Source organism: Monodon monoceros, unplaced genomic scaffold (assembly GCF_005190385.1).
Source record: "Monodon monoceros isolate NGI ecotype Baffin Bay Population unplaced genomic scaffold, NGI_Narwhal_1 Super_Scaffold_2, whole genome shotgun sequence".
Lineage (NCBI taxonomy): Eukaryota > Metazoa > Chordata > Mammalia > Artiodactyla > Monodontidae > Monodon > Monodon monoceros.
Genome location: NW_021703776.1, coordinates 87,658,158 through 87,677,762, shown reverse-complemented (window position 1 = coordinate 87,677,762; position 19,605 = coordinate 87,658,158). Strand labels below are relative to the sequence as shown.

Sequence of the window (19,605 nt, the reverse complement as noted above, 5' to 3'; positions counted from 1 at the left end):
TGCGTCCAGAGCCTGTGCTCCGCAACGGGAGAGGCCACAACAGTGAGAGGCCCGCGTACCACAAAAAAAAAGTACACACGAGGTGGCCTATATTCCACTATAAAGTTTGCAGCAGTCAAACCTTCAGAGTTTCTTTTTTTTAATTTTGTTTGTTTGTTTATTTTTTCCCTAAAATATCTTTACCACTACTCTGATTTTATTTTAGTCATAGTTAATTTCCAATAGTGTCAAAGCAGGGTATGAAATTATTTTCTCAACCGTGTCACTTCCTTTGGTCACCTGGTCCCATCTACTTCTATTTCACCTCCCTCCACTCTCCACCTCCACCCCAACACTGCCGCCACACTAGCCCTCAAATTCAGCACTTCCTTCAGTCTCAGAATCTTTGCACTAGCTGTTCTTTATATTCTTCCCCAGATCTTAGCATGACTGCCTCCTCTTCATCATTTCAGCCTCTATCAAATATCACTTCCTCAACTACATCCAGCTTCCCTCCTCCTCCCACCCCACACACAATATATCACAGTACTATTTTATCTTCTCCACAGTACTTATTTATCAGATTTACTCAAATTATGTTATTTTTTAGTTTCCATGCTTGTATCTCTGTCTCCTCATATCGAATGTAAGCTTATTAACAATGGGATTCTGTCTTGTCTACCAGTTTCTCCAGAATTTAGCACAGTGTCTAGCACATAGTAGAAGCTCAAATATTAATTACTGATTGATTGACAGCTTAAAGGCAAGTTTAGAAACTTTGCTCCAGGGATGCCACCAGATGCTCTCAGGGTGGGGTACCATGGTGGGTGGGTTTTCAGCCTGAGGAGCTATGGCATCTCCTCTTCTGTTTTACGCATAGGATTGCCACAAAATTATCTGAATAAGGGCTTTGGACAAAAGTCTGAAAGCCACTACTTTATAGGTTTAACATTTTTTAGCCATGAATTCCTTAGTTCAAACATTCTTATGTAAATGCAACCCCACCAGAAGAGTCCAGCAAAACTCTTAATTTCCTTTCTCTTCTTAACTCTTATAAAACTTGTAATTTATACTTGGGGTTGGCAAACTAAGGCTTGTGGGAAAAATGTGATCTCCCACTTGTTTTTGTAAATAAAATTTTAATGCAACATAGCATACGTCTCTGGCTTCTTTTGCACAATAATGGCAGAGTTGAGTAGTTGCAACAGAGAACATATGGCTTGCAAAGTCTGAATTAGTTATTATCTGGCCCTGTACAGAAAAAGCTTGCTGGCATCTGGTCTATATCATCCAATTTAAGGCTTATTGTTTTATAAACACATATATTGCCATTTTTACTAGGATAAAAGATTTTATGAAAGCAAGAACCCAATTAATGTTTCCTGCTTCCTGGAACAACTAAAAATAATCAACCACCAAATGATTACTGATTTTTGTTTGTATTGTAAAAAGGGGAAATAATCTAAATGTCCAAAAATGGGTAGGCTAAATAAATTATGGTATATCCATAAGTGGCAAAATCTACACAGGTATTAAAAATGTTACTTAATGAGGCAGGAAAAGCTGATAAAATACTAAATAGAGAGAAAAGGGAAGATTTAAATCAATAAAAAAAGATGGCTGGCTATAACCAAAATGTCGTGATAGTTATCTTAGAAGGTAAAATGTGTGACTTTTCCTTTTGTTTATTAGTGTGTTCTAAATTTCCTATAATCAATATTTATTTTTAAATAAAAAAATAAAAGCTAAAAGATTTTTTTTTTTTTTTTTTTCAGTATGCGGGCCTCTCACTGCTGTGGCCTCTCCCGTTGCGGAGCACAGGCTCTGGACGCACAGGCTCAGCGGCCATGGCTCATGGGCCTAGCCGCTCCGCGGCATGTGGGATCTTCCCGGACCGGGGCACGAACCCGTGTCCCCTGCATTGGCAGGTGGACTCTCAACCACTGCGCCACCAGCGAAGCCCTAAAAGATATTTCTAAAATATCTGATTATGAATTTTTAGTCAGGTTCTAAGGTTCTAGGACCTGACTCGGGTTGTAAAAAAAATAAAAGGAGTGGTGAGAAATGTACATCTAAATTCACATCAAGCATAAAGCCTGCACCCACTACACACATATATATAGCCTCAGCTGGTATTTTAATTTTTTTTTTATTTTTATTTTTTGGCCACACTATGCAGCATGCAGGATCTTAGTTCCCCGACCAGGGATGGAACCCACGCCCTCAGCAGTGAAAGTGCGGCGTCCTAACCACTGGACTGCCAGGGAATTCCTGTAGCCGATACGGTTTTGTTTTTTTTTTTTTTTGCGGTATGCGGGCCTCTCACTGTTGTGGCCTCTCCCGTTGTGGAGCACAGGCTCCGGATGCGCAGGCTCCGGACGCACAGGCTCAGCAGCCATGGCTCACGGGCCCAGCCACTCCGCGGCATGTGGGATCTTCCCGGACCGGGACACGAACCCGTGTCCCTTGCATCGGCAGGCAGACTCTCAACCACTGTGCCACCTGGGAAGCCCCTGGTACTGTATTTTTAAGTCTCTTATTGGAGTCAGATTCACAAGAACGGAGTTAACAACAGGCAAGATGCTCTATGAAATCCTTTTAGTCCCACTATTTTATGACTAAAATCAGAGGTGTACTTGTACTATAATTCTAGATCACACTAACACCTAGACCATAAAAACTGAAAATCTCATGATAGGATCCTAAAAAATTTAATAATGGCAAGAGATTATCTTTTCTAATCTCTTTTAAAAAGATGATTGGATATTATGGTTTCATAAACAAAGAACAACAGGAATATTCTTGATCAAAAGTCGCAATAGCCCAGAAGAATTATGAGCAGAGCAGAAAATTCTTCATTCTTATTATAATTCCTAATTCTTATTTATAAATAAAAGATACTGAGTACCATTAACTTGTCAAACTTAAAAAGAAAAGCCAGTTTAGAAGAAAATAGAACATATGAGAAAAACTTATAATAAAAGTACTTAAAATTACAATTTAAAAAATTTTTAAATTAAAAATTCTAACTGACATCTTCCATACAGCTATATCAATCAACTATAAATTAAAGTTGAATGATAAGCTCCTAGAAAATAGAAAGTTAAAAATGAATCTGTTTTAAAAGCAATATAATCCATTTTACTGAAATTACAACAAAACATACAAACAGGGCTAATCTCACAGAAATAATATTAAGGAGGATGCACTATATCCTCTACACTGAGGTGTTAGCATAACTTTATAGGTTGGCTTTATAAACTTTTATTGAAAACATTAATCTGATTAAAAATATGCTGAAAAGTATATATCTTTGTCATTATCAATCTGTTTTTAAATGTGAAATATTTTTATAATACTAGAGCTTAAGGAACAGATCAATAGAGAAATTAAGAACATAATAATTGGGGTTCACATTAAACATTTAGGCTCTGGTCAAATTATCCACTTTTTCTTTCTAGTGGTCACTGGTAGAAAAGAGAGAGAATAAAAAGGTGAAAAAAATACAAAGAGAGGTATTTGGGATGTCAATGGCTGTCAACTAAGCCCCAGGAATTACATATGCAAAAACAATGTCAGATTTGAACTACACTGTTCTTAATTAAGGAAACATATAAGATCCTCCAAATAATTTTATCAGAAAAAATATTGGGTTGGCCCAAAGGTTCATTTGGGTTTTTCCGTATCATCTTACAGAAAAACCCAAATGAACTTTTGGGCCAACCCAATATATGCTTTGGTTCCTCCCCAGATCTACTGCATTGCCAGCTCAAAGTGATAGGATCCACCCATATGGATTTTCAGAAAATTAACTATATGCTTAAGAGACATTTGAATTTCCTTTTCCCTAAACTGCTCATATCCTTTGCCCATTTTTCTGTTGGGTTATTGATTTGTAGATGCTCTTTATTTATTAGAAATTAGTCATTTGTGATATGAGCTACAAATACATTGCTGATACTGAATTCTAATTCTCAGATCTGTCAAAAAGAAGCAAGTCACTTAGCCTCTCTAAGTCAGATTCCTTTTATACCAAACAGGGAAAATGGCTGCCCAGTATTCAGTACATATGTTTATGTAAAAATAAAGAAAAAGTGGTATGAAAAAATAAGTATATAAACATTAAAAATTCAGTTTTTGTTTTAAAACAACAGAAAATAGGTACACTAGCACAAAAGTATGTGCTCAATAAATATTTATTAAATATAATATTTCTAATTTGAAAATTAAAAACACTAGTATCTAGGGAATAAAGTACTTTGCTATCTATCTAAAACAAGTCAAAATAAGCAGTAATTATGACTAAGAAAAAGAAGCTACTTAAGGGATAAAATTGCTCTAAAAATAGATCATTTGAAAATTAAAAACAAAGGAGAGGGACCTCCCTGATGGCACAGTGGTTAAGACTCCACGCTCCCGGTGCAGGGGACCCGGGTTCGATCTCTGGTCAGGGAACCAGATCCCACATGCATGCCACAACTAAGGAGCTGGCGAGCCACAACTAAGACCCGGAACAACCAAAATAAGAAAAATAAAAATAAATAATAATAATAATAAAAAGATAACAGATTTTTTTTTAAAAAAGGAGAATCTTCTTTTATGGTCACACTGCTTTTACCACATCTTGATAATGACTTCTTATAAAGCACGTTGTAGAGCTCCACCTAGTGGTTAAGTGGTTTTGCCAATTCAACTAAATACAACGTTAAAAACTTTTTTTAGTCAAGAGGAAAATGGGGGAGGTGTATTGGTGGATTATCTCTCTTAAAAAAAGATCCTATTTCTTTAAAAAGTTTCTCTGAACTATTATTTTTAACGACCTTAAAAATATTTTTGTGTATTATTTATGCTGGTAGGAAATTCCTATAAGTACATCATTTGGCTATTATTACATTCTAAGAGAGATATTATACAAAAATATATAGCCAGTAATGAATAATATGAGATAATCTAAGTCTTACACACAGAGTGGTTTTTAAGAATCTGTGTTCAGGACTTCCCTGGTGGCGCAGTGGTTAAGAATCTGCCTGCCAATGCAGGGGACACGGGTTCGAGCCCTGGTCCGGGAAGATACCACATGCCACGGAACAACTAAACCTGTGCACCACAACTACTGAGCCTGTGCTCTAGAGCCCGCGTGCCACAACTACTGAAGCCCACGGGCCTAGAGCCCGTGTTCCGCAACAAGAGAAGCCACCGCAATGAGAAGCCCGCGCACTGCGAAAAAGAGTAGCCCCCCGCTTGCCACAACTAGAGAAAGCCCACGCGCAGCAACAAAGGCCCAACGCAGCCAAAAACAGATAAATAAATTTATAAAAAAAACAAAATAACAAATACTCATTAAGGTTCTCAGAAAGCACAAGGAGCCCATTATGAGAAGATACTTATGACAAGTTCTTAAATAGCAGAGTAACTCTGGCAAAGAGTATTATACGCTGGTCTCCTGAATAGTTAAAAACATTTTTCACATTTGGCAATGAAAGAATCCATATTATTAACTCTTATTTAAAAATGCTAACTATATGGGAATTCTTTGGCGGTCCAGTAGTTAGGACTCCGTGCTCTCCCTGCCAAGGGCCTGGGTTCAGTCCCTGGTTGGGGAACTAAGATCCCCAAAGCTGAGCGGTGCAGCCAAAAAAAGATAACTATAGTTTACAAAGTTGATTGTTTTAAATACACAGATCTTTGACCAAGAAATTCTACTCCTTGGAATTTATCCAAGAAAAACTTCACATTAGTACAAAAAGATATATGTATACTACTGATGAGAATTTAAACTGGTAGAAGGCCATTTGGTAGAATCTATTAAAATAAAAATGTGCACCCTCTTTCACATGGAAATTCCACCATGAAGTATCCTTCTTGAGAAATATATAGGCATATAAAAGAATATTTGATGCAGCTTTTTTGTGATAGTAAAAAATTAGAAACAATTTAAACACTTATGAATAAGGCAAATGGTTAAACAAATGGTACTTCTATACTATGGAATAACAAAGCTATTTTAAAAGATATGTACTGTATGTATTGTTCAATGGGACCAGAGGTGAGTGGGAGTTACAAAAATATATAAGCTAAAGTAGTATTTGAGGGTCTGTGCTTACATTACTTTTGTACTATTGTCACAATTTTAGAAAACTAAACATTCTTCCTTGACTTTAGAGCAAGCACTTTGATTCCATAAAGACTCATTTATTATAGCTTCACTGAGCCAAAAGATGAAAAGGTGATTTTTTTTTTAAATTTAAAGTAACCAATCTCTAAACACAGAAAAGACAGAAATCGAATTCTACCTGCTTCTAAGGTGTCTGGTTCATCCGGTCTCTGGGCAATCTGTAAGTAATAAAGCAGAGAGCCATACAGGTGTGTCCTCACTCGCTGGAATCCGCCACCTAGGAAAATATGGTAGCGTAAAAACCTTTTTTCAAATTAAGTTAAAACAAATACAGAAGTTGTAAGTTATAGAAAATTTAGATGAAAAAACCTGTCTTCAAAATGAAGTCTAACAGTTTCTTCAATATGATATGAAGTGAAGAATCTCCAATAGAAGCAAACCCCACCACTGCATTCTCTGCAGGCGGAGGTGAGGTGAAAGAGTTATCAAGCACAAAAGCATAATGAGCCTCTCCGGGTCCCAAGACTACTGGTTGCTTCTGTTCTGTGCGAACGGCTTGGCTTAGGTGAGCGGTCAGGGTGAACACAGCACCTGCCACCACTGGCATTAACTCCTGTGCTGCTTCATCATCCAGTATCTTAAAGCAGAAAGACAAATCAGAGTGAGCACCCTGCTTTCAGCCACAGTCATTAACATGTCTTATACATTTAGCTTTTCAATTACCATAAGAATATAAGAATGGAATTGTATTGTTCAAAGACAGTAGAAGCTAATACACAAAAAGAAATTTAAATAGAATGCTGGGTAACATGTTCTTAACCAGAAGGGAGCCCTATCAGAATTCCCTAGAGGTTTTTCATGGAAATTAACATAATGGCCTCACCACTAGAGTCTCCCATTCAGTAGGTCTAGGGTAAGATGTGTCATGTAGATTTTTAAAAAGCTTCCTAGAAAATTCTGATACACACTCTGGTTGAGAACCATTACTGTACAGAGTTAATACCTTTTCTCAAGAAAAGTCTTAACACTGGCATTGCACAACTCTGTTTACTCCAAATGGGAAAAAAAGAGTGGCAAACTATATGTTTAAATGATATAAATATTCATTTGGCAGTATAAAGTAACTTATGAAGCATGTCACCTTATCATGCACATCTTGTAAAATATCACGAATAATCAGCTGTCGATCCTCTGCCTGAATGAGGTCCTGAGGGCAAGCTGTCAGTATAATTTCTACCAGCTGCCTCCATGACTCCAGAACATGCCGTTTTGCATGAAGACACTGCAACAATTTGTTTCTTCCTACCACGTACTGAAGTATAGTGCTGATTTCCTAAAGCCGCAGAAATTGAATTGCAAGGTTAACACACAGGCAAATAACGTCTTTTAACCAACAGATTCCTATTTTTAACACTGTCAGTTAATCCGAAAACATTTATAGAATACTCCGGAAACCTTCCACATGCTTGCAAGTCAGCAGATAACTTTTCACATTATACTGGTAGCCAGAGCTATGAAAAATAATAAATAAGGCTGTGTGTGTGTGTGCACACACGTGCGCATGTGTAAGGCAGAGGGCAGAGGTGATGTGCGTGGAAATGAGTTTTTAACCCCATCTTCTTTTTTCTTGCAACTGTCTAGTTATACTTACTCTGGAACTCTAGAGTTCCCTAAAACCCAAGTTCAATGGCATGTTTCCTTGATGTGTCTTTTATTTCTTTGCCTCTTGCTTTGACCTCACCAACTGTGTTTCCATGAATGTGGTTCTTCCCACCTGCTCTCTGACCCGTATCTCCCCATTTGTGGTGACAAATGACTCCTTCCTCGCTGATAGGGAGCAAGTGAACTCTATTACACAATATGAAAAGGTTACAAAATCCTCAACTAACTTAGCAGAAAAGATGTTATTTCTTCTGGCATCCAGACATTAACTTCAGTTCAGCTTTTAACAGTCACAAAGTCAAAAGTGAAAGATACAATTAATATTTAACTTCTAAGTAGTTTACTAATAATGAACTAGAAGTCAATTCACTGTTTTGTCTTCTAACTGGCAATTTAAGTAGTTAAGTAGTTAAAAGGCTAAAACTAACATATATTCAACAGGGCTTACCTCCATTAGTAGAGGTCTCTGTCCTATGGCTGCCATACCCTGAAGGGCATTTACTTCGGCTACAAGAACTCTATGAAGAAGCTATATAATTGAGAAATGAGAGAAAAATAAGACCATTTCAGACACTGGTAGAACAATAACCTAGCAATTACTCTAAACTGCCCTAGACGGAAAAGTTTCAGATACCTTTATATATAATCTAATAGTGGCACTGTCCAAGTTTCTGTCAAAAACAGTATATCCCTCACATGCCGGAGAGTGATACCAAAGAGCGTCTATGGCAGGAAAGTTAGTGGAACTGCACGGGATAGCTTCTTCCTACTAGTGAGGTGATTACCATTTACCCGGTAGAGAGTTAAATGGGTAAAACCACTCCATTGTGATAGCTGGGTAGCATGACTACTAAGAGGTAGGTGATAGGGAACCTTTTATAGAGGCAAAATTAGTGTGGCCTATTCAGTTTTCTTTCCTGACTGTTTGAAAAGTGAAAACCAGTCCAATAAACCAATATCTCTATTAGAAAATAAAAAGTTATTTTTTCCTTAACGACTCAAAGTCTGAACCACTTGATACTGCACATGCTCTAAAGCAACGCTCACCTTGACATTGCAGACTGTCTGTCCCCGTAAATTCTTGTGTTCACAGTTAGCAATAACTTGTTCAATCTGGGCCCGATCAAAGAAATCCAATTGCAAAGGCTCGGGGATCTCCTGACTGAAGTCAATGGAGTCGAGAATACTGAGAATTTTTCGACGTACTAGAAATAATAAAAAGTAGTTCTATTTCACTTGGGACACTGAAGAGAAGAGCTAACCACCGTACTCAGCTCACCCTCTAAGGCAGCACTATGTTCAGAAAGGACATCAGTCTGGAAATTGAAGACTGTGTTGAAATCTAAATTGGATTTTATTTCTAATACATTCATTCGCAAAAATATTGTTTTCCCATACTATCATCTTAGTTATAAAAAAAATTTTTTTGATGACAAACAATCCTTTATATAGCTTTTCTACATCAGTTCAGAATTTGCAGATACAGGCATTAATTACCTCTTGAGATTTTATGCAACTTAATATATACGTATCTACAAATGTATTACAAATTCAAAGGGCTTTACCTTTTGTAGTAGTATCAAAGTGCAGGAACCCAGAGACAGACCTATTTTCATCTTCTATTCCTCCTTCCCCATCTGTTGGAGCATCAGTAATAAAAATCAGAAAAAGAACAACACACTTATAAAATTTATTTGGAAATAACAAACATAAGGTATTTTATTTCTAAGTCACTATTTCTAGGTCAAAGAGTCCCTTGCAAACGGATAATTAAAATGCAAAGATGATGAGGACTTATCAACAACATTCATCTAATTCTTTCCGTCTCTATGAGATCCACTTCACAATTGTACAGAGCATAATCAGAACTCCAAAAGAGGCAGGACCCAACCATGCCAGTGAGATGATTAGAAAAGCTTATCCTTAATTTGCATGTAAAATACGTATTAGAATATCTTGGGTCATGCTGGCTCAGTGTGACAAACTCCACTGTGTATCTGTGTCTATGAATACAGCAAAATGTGAATGCTCCAAACAACAATAAAATTGCAATTATGGGTGATCTTGTGTTTTAAGGAAAAGAATTCTAAAGGCAGAAAGAACTTGTTTGGCCTACAATCACATACTAACCATAAGGTTCAGATTTGTGCTTGCATTCACACAGACCAGTCAGCAGCATAACAATACAAATGCCAACATATGTTCACCTGAGTATGGTTTCACTGGCATGTCATCCAGTAGGAGGTGAAGGAGCCTCTGGGTGTGTGACCGTTGGCGATTCAGAGAAGTCACCCTTAGTTCTATCGAGGCAGTCTTCATCAGCCATGACATTTGGTTCAGCATAGATATTTCATATTCTGGAATTGAAATATGAATGTTTAGTTTCCCAGTATAATAACACAAGATCAGAACAGACCTAAAATCCATAACTCACCAGATATTTTCCCATGTAACATAGTATTTTATGAAAATTGGCACCATAATAATTTATCGCTCTAGAAAATTAAAAAAGAAAAAAACAGATGCCAAGGGAGAAAAAATAAACTAGTATATGTGTATGAAAGTTGAGCAAAAGCAACTGAAGAACAAAAGAGAATCAAGTTTCTGTCAACAGAATAATTTCACACAGACGTAGAGGATGCTGAGTCTACCATACCAGATGCAGGCCATCAAGTGTGTGGTGGCGGGAGACGGCGCAGTAGGCAAAGCTTGCCTCCTCATCAGTTACACGACCAATGCCTTTCCTGGAGAGTATACCCCACTGTCTTCGACAACTATTCTGCCAATGTTATGGCGGATGGAAAACTGGTGAATCTGGGCTTGTGGGATACAGGTGGACAAGATGATTATGACCTATTATGTCCCCTATCCTATCCGCAAATGGATTCTTAATTTGCTTTTCTCTTGTGAGTCCTGAAAATGTTCGTGCAAAGTGGTACCCTGAAGTGTGACACCACTGTCCCAACACTCCTATCATCCTGGTGGGGACGAAACTTGATCTGAGGGATGATAAAGACATGATTGAGAAACTGAAGGAGAAGAAGCTGACACCCATCACCTACCCACAGGCCTTGGCCATGGCCAAGGAGATCGGTGGCATCAAATGCCGCTCGGCGCTCACGCAGCAAGGCCGCAAGACAGTTTTTGATGAAGCTATCTGGGCAGTTCTCTGCCCACCTCCCGTCAAGCAGAGAAAGAGAAAATGCCTGCTGTTGTGAATGTCTGGACCCCTCCTGCCCGTCCTGTCCCCCCAGGACACTTTGTACGCTTTGCTCAAACGGTGGAGACTTTGCACTCAATGCCAAGTTTTTGTTACAGATTAGTTTTTCCATAAAACCATTCTGAACCAATCAGTAATTTCCAGGTTTTGTTTGTTTAAAGTACTTTCACATTCTATTAAAGTTTAGCCCTAAAATGACAAGCTTCCTTAAAGCCTTATTTTTCAAAGTTCCTATTCTTGCTCAGATTAAGAGTTGCCAAAATACCTTGTGAACTAAGTTGCACTGCTGGGCTAAGAACACTAACCACTAAACTGTTTAAAGACCTTTGTTTGGAAGAGACTGTAGCTTCTGAGGCAGGAGATGCAGACGCTCGCTAATGAGTTTCAGACGTGAAGAGCAGTACAGCCTCCTTCCTGAAACGCTGTCATTTAATGCATCCTGATTTACCAGCCCATGTTCACTACCTAACATTGTACTTTACATCATAATGAGTGAATGTAACAGCTCAGCTCTTTGGATCAATCTTTTTGATTTCATAGTGAGATTTTTTGAACAAATTAGTGTATTAGCTTTTGTGAGATTTTGAACAGAGCTCTTACTCCCGTGCTCCCTCCGATGAAGCATTCTGCTCTGGCCGTGGGTGCACTGGGTGGAGTGTGTGGAACACTTGTGATCAGATGAAGACAGTATTTTAACAAAATATGGAAATTTACACTACATTGTATACGTAATAATTAAACTATGAAAAGTGTCACAGGTAAAAGTTTCAAAAGGTTAATTTCTGTCAAATGCAGTAGGTGATGAAGAAAGGTCAGTATTATCAGTAAGTGTTTTCTTAAGCTTTTCCTTTTCTTTAAACCTGCCTATCCCTCCTGAAATTGGAAATTTAATGCATCTTTGATCTGGTCATTCTCATAGTTGCGAACTTAGTATAAGTGCTTTTCTTATAGAACCCCCCCTTTTTTTTTTTTACAAATTTATTTATTTTATTTATTTATTTTTGGCTGCACTGGGTCTTCATTGCTGCTCCCAGTCTTTCTATAGTTGCAGCGAGCGGGAACTACTCTTTGTTGCGGTGCGTGGGCTTCTCATTGCAGTGGCTTCTCCCGTTGTGGAGCACGGGCTCTAGGCACGCGGGCCCAGCAGTTGTGGCTTGTGGGCTCTAGAGTGCAGGCTCAGTAGTCGTGGCGCACAGGCTTAGTTGCTCTGTGGCATGTGGGATCTTCCCAGACCAGGGCTTGAACCCGTGTCCCCTGCATTGGCAGGTGGACTCTTAACCACAGCGCCACCAGGGAAGCCCCTAGAACCCCTTCTTAATGAGCAATATGCCTCCTTGTATTATAAAATCTTTCTGAATATGCATTAGAAAAAATTTTTTGTAGATTAGTAAAAGTGCATTCCTGTTTTCATGTTACTTTATTCAAAGCCAATAAGTGCTTTCCTTGGTCTTCTAGTAACTAGGTATAAAAATCATGTGCTGCAGCTTTACAGTTTTTAAAATACTTTAGATATTCTTAAACTGTAAACCTTGCCAGATCACCGACACTGCACCTGGACTAATAACACTGATCCCCCACCGCTTGCCTCACTGAGTGCACACACACTTCCTGTCTTTGCCCAAACGATGTTCCTTGGGGTCTGTGAGGCTCTGTAAACCCTGTGCTCATGCTAACGAAGTTCTGCACAACTTACCCACTGGCAAGAATATGAGCTTGGACCTTTCAACCACTAGAACAAAATCGTTTAAGCTGACAGTTGCAGAATGGTGGAGTGTTTTTACATTGATCTTTTGCTAATGCAATTAGCAATATGTTTTGCATGTATGACTTAATAAATCCTTGAATCATGAAAATAAAAAAGAAAACTCAAGTAATTCGCAAATATTTAACTTGTTAAAAAAAAACTATCATAAAATTTGATTCTTATTTCAGAAACAAATACATTTTTAAAAACTAAAATAAATCTAAATTGCATAATTTTATGATGTCTTGAGATTATGAAGGACATTTGGTTTAATATATAATTAGGACTGGGAATCCCTTATACAATATAAGTTTTTGAATCCAATATTATTTCAATATGCCTGGCTTTGAAGTCCTAAATTATGACAGTTTTATAAATATAAAATGCACCAAACACTACTACTACTGCTAGTAATAATGATTACAAGCAAAGCTAGATCAATTTTTAAAAAGTAGAAAGCATAACAGGCAAGATATTAACTGTTTTTTTCTAATTAGGTATTAAAAAGGGTTTCTTAAAAACCTTATAAACAAAATCTTAGGGCTAAAAATAAAATACACTTATTATGAAAATGAAGTGAAAATTTTCTACCACTAGGTAATTCCCAACAGTCTCTCACACCATACTCTAAAAAGTAAATAGAAGCTGATAACTACTAGTAATGGAAATTTATTACAAAATTTGTGAGCCTAGATTTCCTAAAACATAAAGAAGATACAAAATAAACTTTAAAAAAACTCAATAAAACCACTACTGTCTGGATATAATATGAACTCAGAAAACTTATAACTTGATCAAAAAGAAAATTATATAAAATAGAATCCTATAAAACATAGGTAGCCTGGGATAACTGTGTTGATCAGGCCAATAAACTAAAGTTATAGTTTCCATCGTAATTAGTTTTCTATTTTTCATTTCAAGACCTGAATTCGTTTCAATATATACACAAGAAACAAAAGTAAAACAGATTTTTATGAAACAATTTCACTCAAAAAATCTAAATTTCCAGAATCTTCTTATATATTTTCTTATCCCTTCAACACAATTTTAAATTTTTATTTGTTAGTAAAAGGATCAAATTCCATCCTTAACAGGCTATTTTAAAATAATTTTATGCTGGCAGTTAAAACATCAGGTTTCTCAAGAACAAATTACAAAAGCAACCCAAAGGAACACAGAAGCAAAGTAATAAAATGAGAACAGAATTCCACAAATTCTAAAACCGCTACCCCCAACTGTTATGAAATTAAAAATCACTCAACACATACTTTACAGATTTGTTTTAATAATAAGGGAAAATAATGTCCTACCTTTGTTAGAAAATGGTAAATGTTGCAACTGAGAAAATAAGAAGTCCTGGCTGGTTCTCAAGTATCTCATAGTAGGACCAGATGTATCAGAGCATGCACATAACTGATATATCACCTAAAGAATTACAGTAAAATAAGAAAACTGCCAAATCAGCTTTTTATATTATACATTTTAAGAAAAAAGGCAAACTTAAACCTACTAAGTGGAAACTAAGACCCATTAGCAACTAAAGCAAAATGGATAAACACATGTACATATAAAATAAAAGCTCAGAGTTACAAGCTGTTCTTGGCACACTAACTCAAAATATACTGGAATACAATTGGAGAATGCTGACAACAGTATTATGGGACTAATCTTGAAATCACCCTAAATATATTAATATTGAGTTGGCCAAAAAGTTTGTTCGGGTTTTCCCGTAAAATGTTATGAAAAACCCAAACGACATTTTTGGCCAACTCCAATATATATACATGTAGTTAAATAACAGTTTTAGTATTTTAACTATTATTAGTAGCAAATTACTCAGAAGTAACTTCTAAAAACCAAAGTTATGTATTAATAGTTGATAAAAACTTTGGGATCAGAGAATCCCTTACAGGCATCTAACTCTATGTATTCCCAAAGAGCAATGGTTCAGTATTCACCAATTCAGTGTTCGCTGTGACTATACAACTAGTAACGACAACAGACTGTAAATTCAATTTGTGTCTAGAAATACAGTCTTAAGAAAAGTATAAAATAACAAAAGGTAACTAAAAATGTTGAGTAAAGCAAAGTAAAAAGACTAGAAACAACCTAATGTAATTTATACTGTAGCAGCATAGAAAGTTTACGGGGGGGTGGGGGGGACACAAAACTGTATGTCTACTGAACATACCTAAATAAATAACATGTATACCCAAGGAAAAGATAAGAAGGGAACACAAGGTAAAGCTTAAGTACTTGCAGATGTATGCTTGTCTTTCAAACAGCTTTGATATTGTTTTTGACACTCTATAAATACTGAACTTCTCAAAACAAAACCAAGTTATTCATATTAGATGGTAAGTTAAGAAGATTCAAGAACAGATGCTCAAATATGCTCAGATATGGGAGAGGTAATACTATTAGAGGGAGAAGGACACAACAGTGAGTTCCAAAAGCATGAAGAGCCACTTTGCAAGGGTTTGCGTGATACATTTCCTAGTTCCCAAGACCAGGTAGGAAAAATTTCCATCGTTAAAGTGAAGAGAGCAAAGGCACAAGATTCAGTGTCAACTCTTCAACCAGAAGACCTCATACTGCTGGATGATGAAAGTATCAGTAAGGCCCAAATTATTTCCCTTCCATATGATCAAATTTATTTATTTATTTATTTTGATCAAATTTGTTTTTAAACTAACAAGCTCTTCTTAGAGGTTTAATTTTTTCCTGAAGCATAGTGAAGTATAAACCTAGAGGTTGGAACTTCCCTGGTGGCGCCATGGTTAAGAATCTGCCTGCCAAAGCTGGGGACACAGGTTTGTCCCCTGGTCCAGAAGATCCCACATGCCGCAAAGCAACTAAGCCTGTGCGCCACAACTGCTGATCCTGCGCTCTAGAGCCCACGAGCCACAGCTACTGAAGCCCGCGCGCCTAGAGCCCGTGCTCCGCAACAAGAGAAGCCACCGCAATGAGAAGCCCGTGCACCGCAAGAAAGAGTAGCTCCTGCTCGCCGCAACTAGAGAAAGCCTGTGCACAGCAACGAAGACCCAACACAGCCTAAATAAATAAACAAGCAAACAAACAAATAAATAAATAAACCTAGAGGTAAAGGAAACCTCTTTCATTAAAAATGGAGCAGTGCTTCTTGTTAAAATGCAGATTCTGACTCAGCAGGTCTGGAGTGGGGCCTGAGATTCTGCGCTAACAAGCTTCCAAGAGGTGATGCTGATGATGCTGGTCCACATTTTGAGTAGCAAAGTCATAGAGCACGTGTAATAAACTGGCGGACTGCTGGTTTAGACATGTTTTGTTTGGCCAGTACAGTGTTTCGAAAAGCAGAGGATCTGGCAAACCAGGGCCTGCATCCCAACAGGGTAAAAATGAGCAGGGGCTGAGTAGCAGGGCATGTGCTCTCCAGTCTGCCAGATTCTCCTCTCGCTCCCCTCCCCATCTATTTGTCTTAAATCTGGTTTCATTCACTTACTTCACCTGCCTAACTCCTTTAGCCCAGATGATTAACCTTATCAATTGCTTCTACCTAAATATGTCAAAATCTGTAACACTGTGCTAAAATATACATCAAGTTTGTTCCCAAATTAAGGGATTCACAGGAAGACCTAGCTGTAGTACTCAGAAGTGAAGGGCTGTTTGGATAGCTAGAGGATAGAGGAAAACAGTAAAGAATTACAAAAAGAAAAACAGGAAAATAACAAAGAAAAATCTCCATGTTACTAGAAGTTAATGACGCATTTCTTATCATGAAAATGAGAATCAGGGTGTCACTTAAATTGAGAAATTAGTCGTATCTTATAAAGCCTAGTTCTTAAAATACTTATAAAATGAATAAAACAAGAAATAAACAAAAGAATAAAACACAAGACAACAGGTCTCATTACAGTTTAAACTTACATTAATTTCACTGTCTACCACCTTACATATAGCTATAGGGCTGCATAATTTACATGGTTCTTAAAAAGTACTTTCACTTACATTCTTGCATTCTCATGTAAGTCTCACAATAGCCCATTTCACAGATTTAAAAACTCAGAGAAGTTTCATGGCATGCCCAAGGTGACGTAGCTAGTTAAGGGGCAGAGATAGGAACCAGAGGTCTTCTGACTCAAATCTACTACTCTCATCACCAAAAAGAAACAACTTGAAACACAGCATCCTTGAAAAGTTCCCACATTATCTGGTCTAAATGCATCCAACTTCCCTTATTTTTCAAGTGATCAACATATAGGATCATGTAGATCTACAGGATTTTTATCCATAAATGAAAGACTGGTCAAACCGCTAAATGAAACTCATTTCAATTCAGTCATACTGTTATACTTTCATATCTGCAATGGAATCAAGCATCTAATTAAGCTTCTTCTCCTAGGTGCTACAAAGTGAAGCCCTCTGTATACCTGGTAACACAGCTCAGCGAGTTGAGGAGATTCTCTCACTGCCACCGGGCCTGTTCTCCCTTCAGTTCCCTTCTCCAAGATGTTTAAGATGGCATGAAGGCAGGTCCGAGGGCAACCTAACACTCCTGCATAAAACCAAAAGGAAATTCAGCTTCTCTTTTCAAATTTCTGCATTAAAAACCTTAATACCTTTATAAAACTTAAATTCCATATACATATACCCTACCATAAACATCCTTTCAAATATTGATACAGAAAATGTATTAAATACTAACTTTTCAAGGCTTAGTTTGTCCACACTTGATGTAAGTCCTAAAGATTGGCCCATCACATTACCTTTCATACATTATTTATTTCTTTCAATGAATTATCCCATGAGCCTGGAATTCAATAAATGACCATTTAGCAACATAAATATGAAAAGAAATAAATGCCTATGTGTCTTATGGCTATACCTGGGTCTTGTAGGTTTGTGGTACTGACAGGTTTCTTCAATTCAAAGCCCAATAGGTAGAGAGCAAGATTTGGTGGATTGCGTTCCAAAGAGGTGATGAGAAGATTCAAGATGTGGATTCTTGTTTCATGACGGATTCCAGCTAATTTCTTTTCAAGTTCTGATCCTTAATGTGGAAATCATAAAACAATGAAAAGTTAACATATAACAAATGGAAAAATATAAAACTTGTATCCCAAACCTCCATGTTTTCTTTAGTTTTAGTTTACTTGATTAGCCATTACATTAAGTTCAGATTTAAGAGGTTTCCCAAAAGCCTTATATACTTTTATGCTAGCAAATTCTCAAATTTCTCTTACATCACCACTAGACATCCAACAGTTTTCTTTACAGTAAGCATTTACATAAAATAAAAAATATACATGTTAATCTAAAACATACCCTCTTCTAGACGTACAAATTCTTCTGTATCTTCACTATCCAAACACTCCACAAATCCAGCCATCAGCTTCTGACTTACACTCTGAAGTCATATAAAGATTTTAAAATGACTAAATATTAGAGAAACTATGATAAATATGATATATATTTATAAACATTTTTCTATAAAGAAAAAAGGCAAATCTGCTCCAAGGAAAGTATTTAGGTTTTAGTTACATTTTTAATTAATATAAAACTGAGTTCCTTAACATTTAGCTTGCTGTAGAAATAAAGAAACAAAAACTTTTAAAGTTTATTGGTTTTAAAACTTGCTTCACTAATTTTCTTTCCCAAAGAATCAAACTAGTTTTTTTAAAAAATAACATTAAATTGCTATTTCATAACTTCTTCATTATATACTCAATGCTATCAGATCTTAACTAAAATATAAAATAAAATTCTCATCTTCTCTCTTTAGAAATGTACACATACACCAGTTTTATATTTCTGGGCTGAGAGACTAGATACTACTTTACCTCCTTTAAGAACTCTAGCAGGATGCTATGGGGACTTCCCTGGTGGTTCAGTGGTAAAAAATCTGTCTTCCAATGCAGGGGACATGGGTTTGTTCCCTGGTCGGGGAACTAAGATCCCACATGCCGCAGGGAAACTAAGCCCACGCGCCTCAACTAGAGAGCCTGCATGCCGCAGACTACACAGCTCACACGCTCTGGAGCCCGTGCACCACAACTAGAGAGAGAAAACCTGCACGCCACAACTAGAGAGAAGCCCGCGTGCCAAAACGAAGAGCCCGTGCGGCACAACTAAGACCCAACGCAGCCAAAAAAAAATAAAAATAAACAGATACACTTAAAAAAAAAACAAATAAAAAACAAGAACTCTAGCAGGATGCTAAAATTGGTAATAACAATTCATACTCAAATGAATGCCAGCAAACTGAAAATCTTCATTCAACATCCCCTAATTAATTATGTGGTTTCATGAACTTCATCCAAAAACCAGATTAGACATCTATATTTTACTATAAATAATGGTTCTCAACTTGGGCAGTACTGCCACTCCAGAAGGCACTTAGAAATATGTGGGGGCATTCTGAGTCATCACAACTAGAGATTACTACTGACAGACAGTGGCAGGGAACCAGGGATGCTAAGAGTCCTGCAATTTGAGGGACAGTTACACATAAAATGAAGATCTGTCCCACCCAGAATGCCAGAAGAGTCCCTGTTTCAAAACACGGAAAGACAATAATATTCTTCAACTAGCAAAAGCAGTGATTACCAGCATAAAATACAAAAGGACAAATGTTTATAAAGAGAAAGAAAAACAGCAGATTCCCCAATTATAGCTATTCAGTGAATAGAAAGAGAACTATTATAAATTGGACTAAAAGAGGAAAACATCTAAAAACGTTCTCCAGTGTATCAAATGAAGTGACACAAATGTGGGTCACCAAAAAGCCATAGAAGTAGACAACTCACAACAGTGAAATCAGAATTGCAGAGGCTCACTCACTACTGAGGAAGGGTGAAACAAAGGATGCAAAAAACAAACAGAAGTTGCACTTACAAACCTAATAAT

The 19,605-nt window shown here is 37.0% G+C and overlaps 1 protein-coding gene and 1 pseudogene across 3 annotated transcripts in view; one reads left to right on the top strand and one right to left on the bottom strand.

Annotated features, from left to right (window-relative positions):
- Positions 1–19,605, bottom strand: part of NUP205 (nucleoporin 205) — a 116,787-nt gene that overhangs the window by 26,463 nt on the left and 70,719 nt on the right. For all 3 annotated transcript variants that reach the window (XR_003795346.1, XM_029234361.1, XM_029234360.1), the window contains 11 exons: positions 18,025–18,106; positions 17,585–17,749; positions 17,130–17,254; positions 14,031–14,145; positions 9,964–10,113; positions 9,322–9,393; positions 8,804–8,961; positions 8,205–8,285; positions 7,236–7,427; positions 6,464–6,731; positions 6,273–6,371 (listed from right to left, as the gene is read on the bottom strand). Coding sequence is in view for 2 of the 3 variants with exons in the window: in XM_029234361.1 (XP_029090194.1) it covers positions 6,273–6,371; positions 6,464–6,731; positions 7,236–7,427; positions 8,205–8,285; positions 8,804–8,961; positions 9,322–9,393; positions 9,964–10,113; positions 14,031–14,145; positions 17,130–17,254; positions 17,585–17,749; positions 18,025–18,106 (1,507 nt within the window). In the remaining variant the exon portion in view is untranslated. The remainder of the gene's footprint in view (positions 1–6,272; positions 6,372–6,463; positions 6,732–7,235; positions 7,428–8,204; positions 8,286–8,803; positions 8,962–9,321; positions 9,394–9,963; positions 10,114–14,030; positions 14,146–17,129; positions 17,255–17,584; positions 17,750–18,024; positions 18,107–19,605) is intronic.
- On the top strand, positions 10,416–12,025 carry LOC114902023 (annotated as a pseudogene).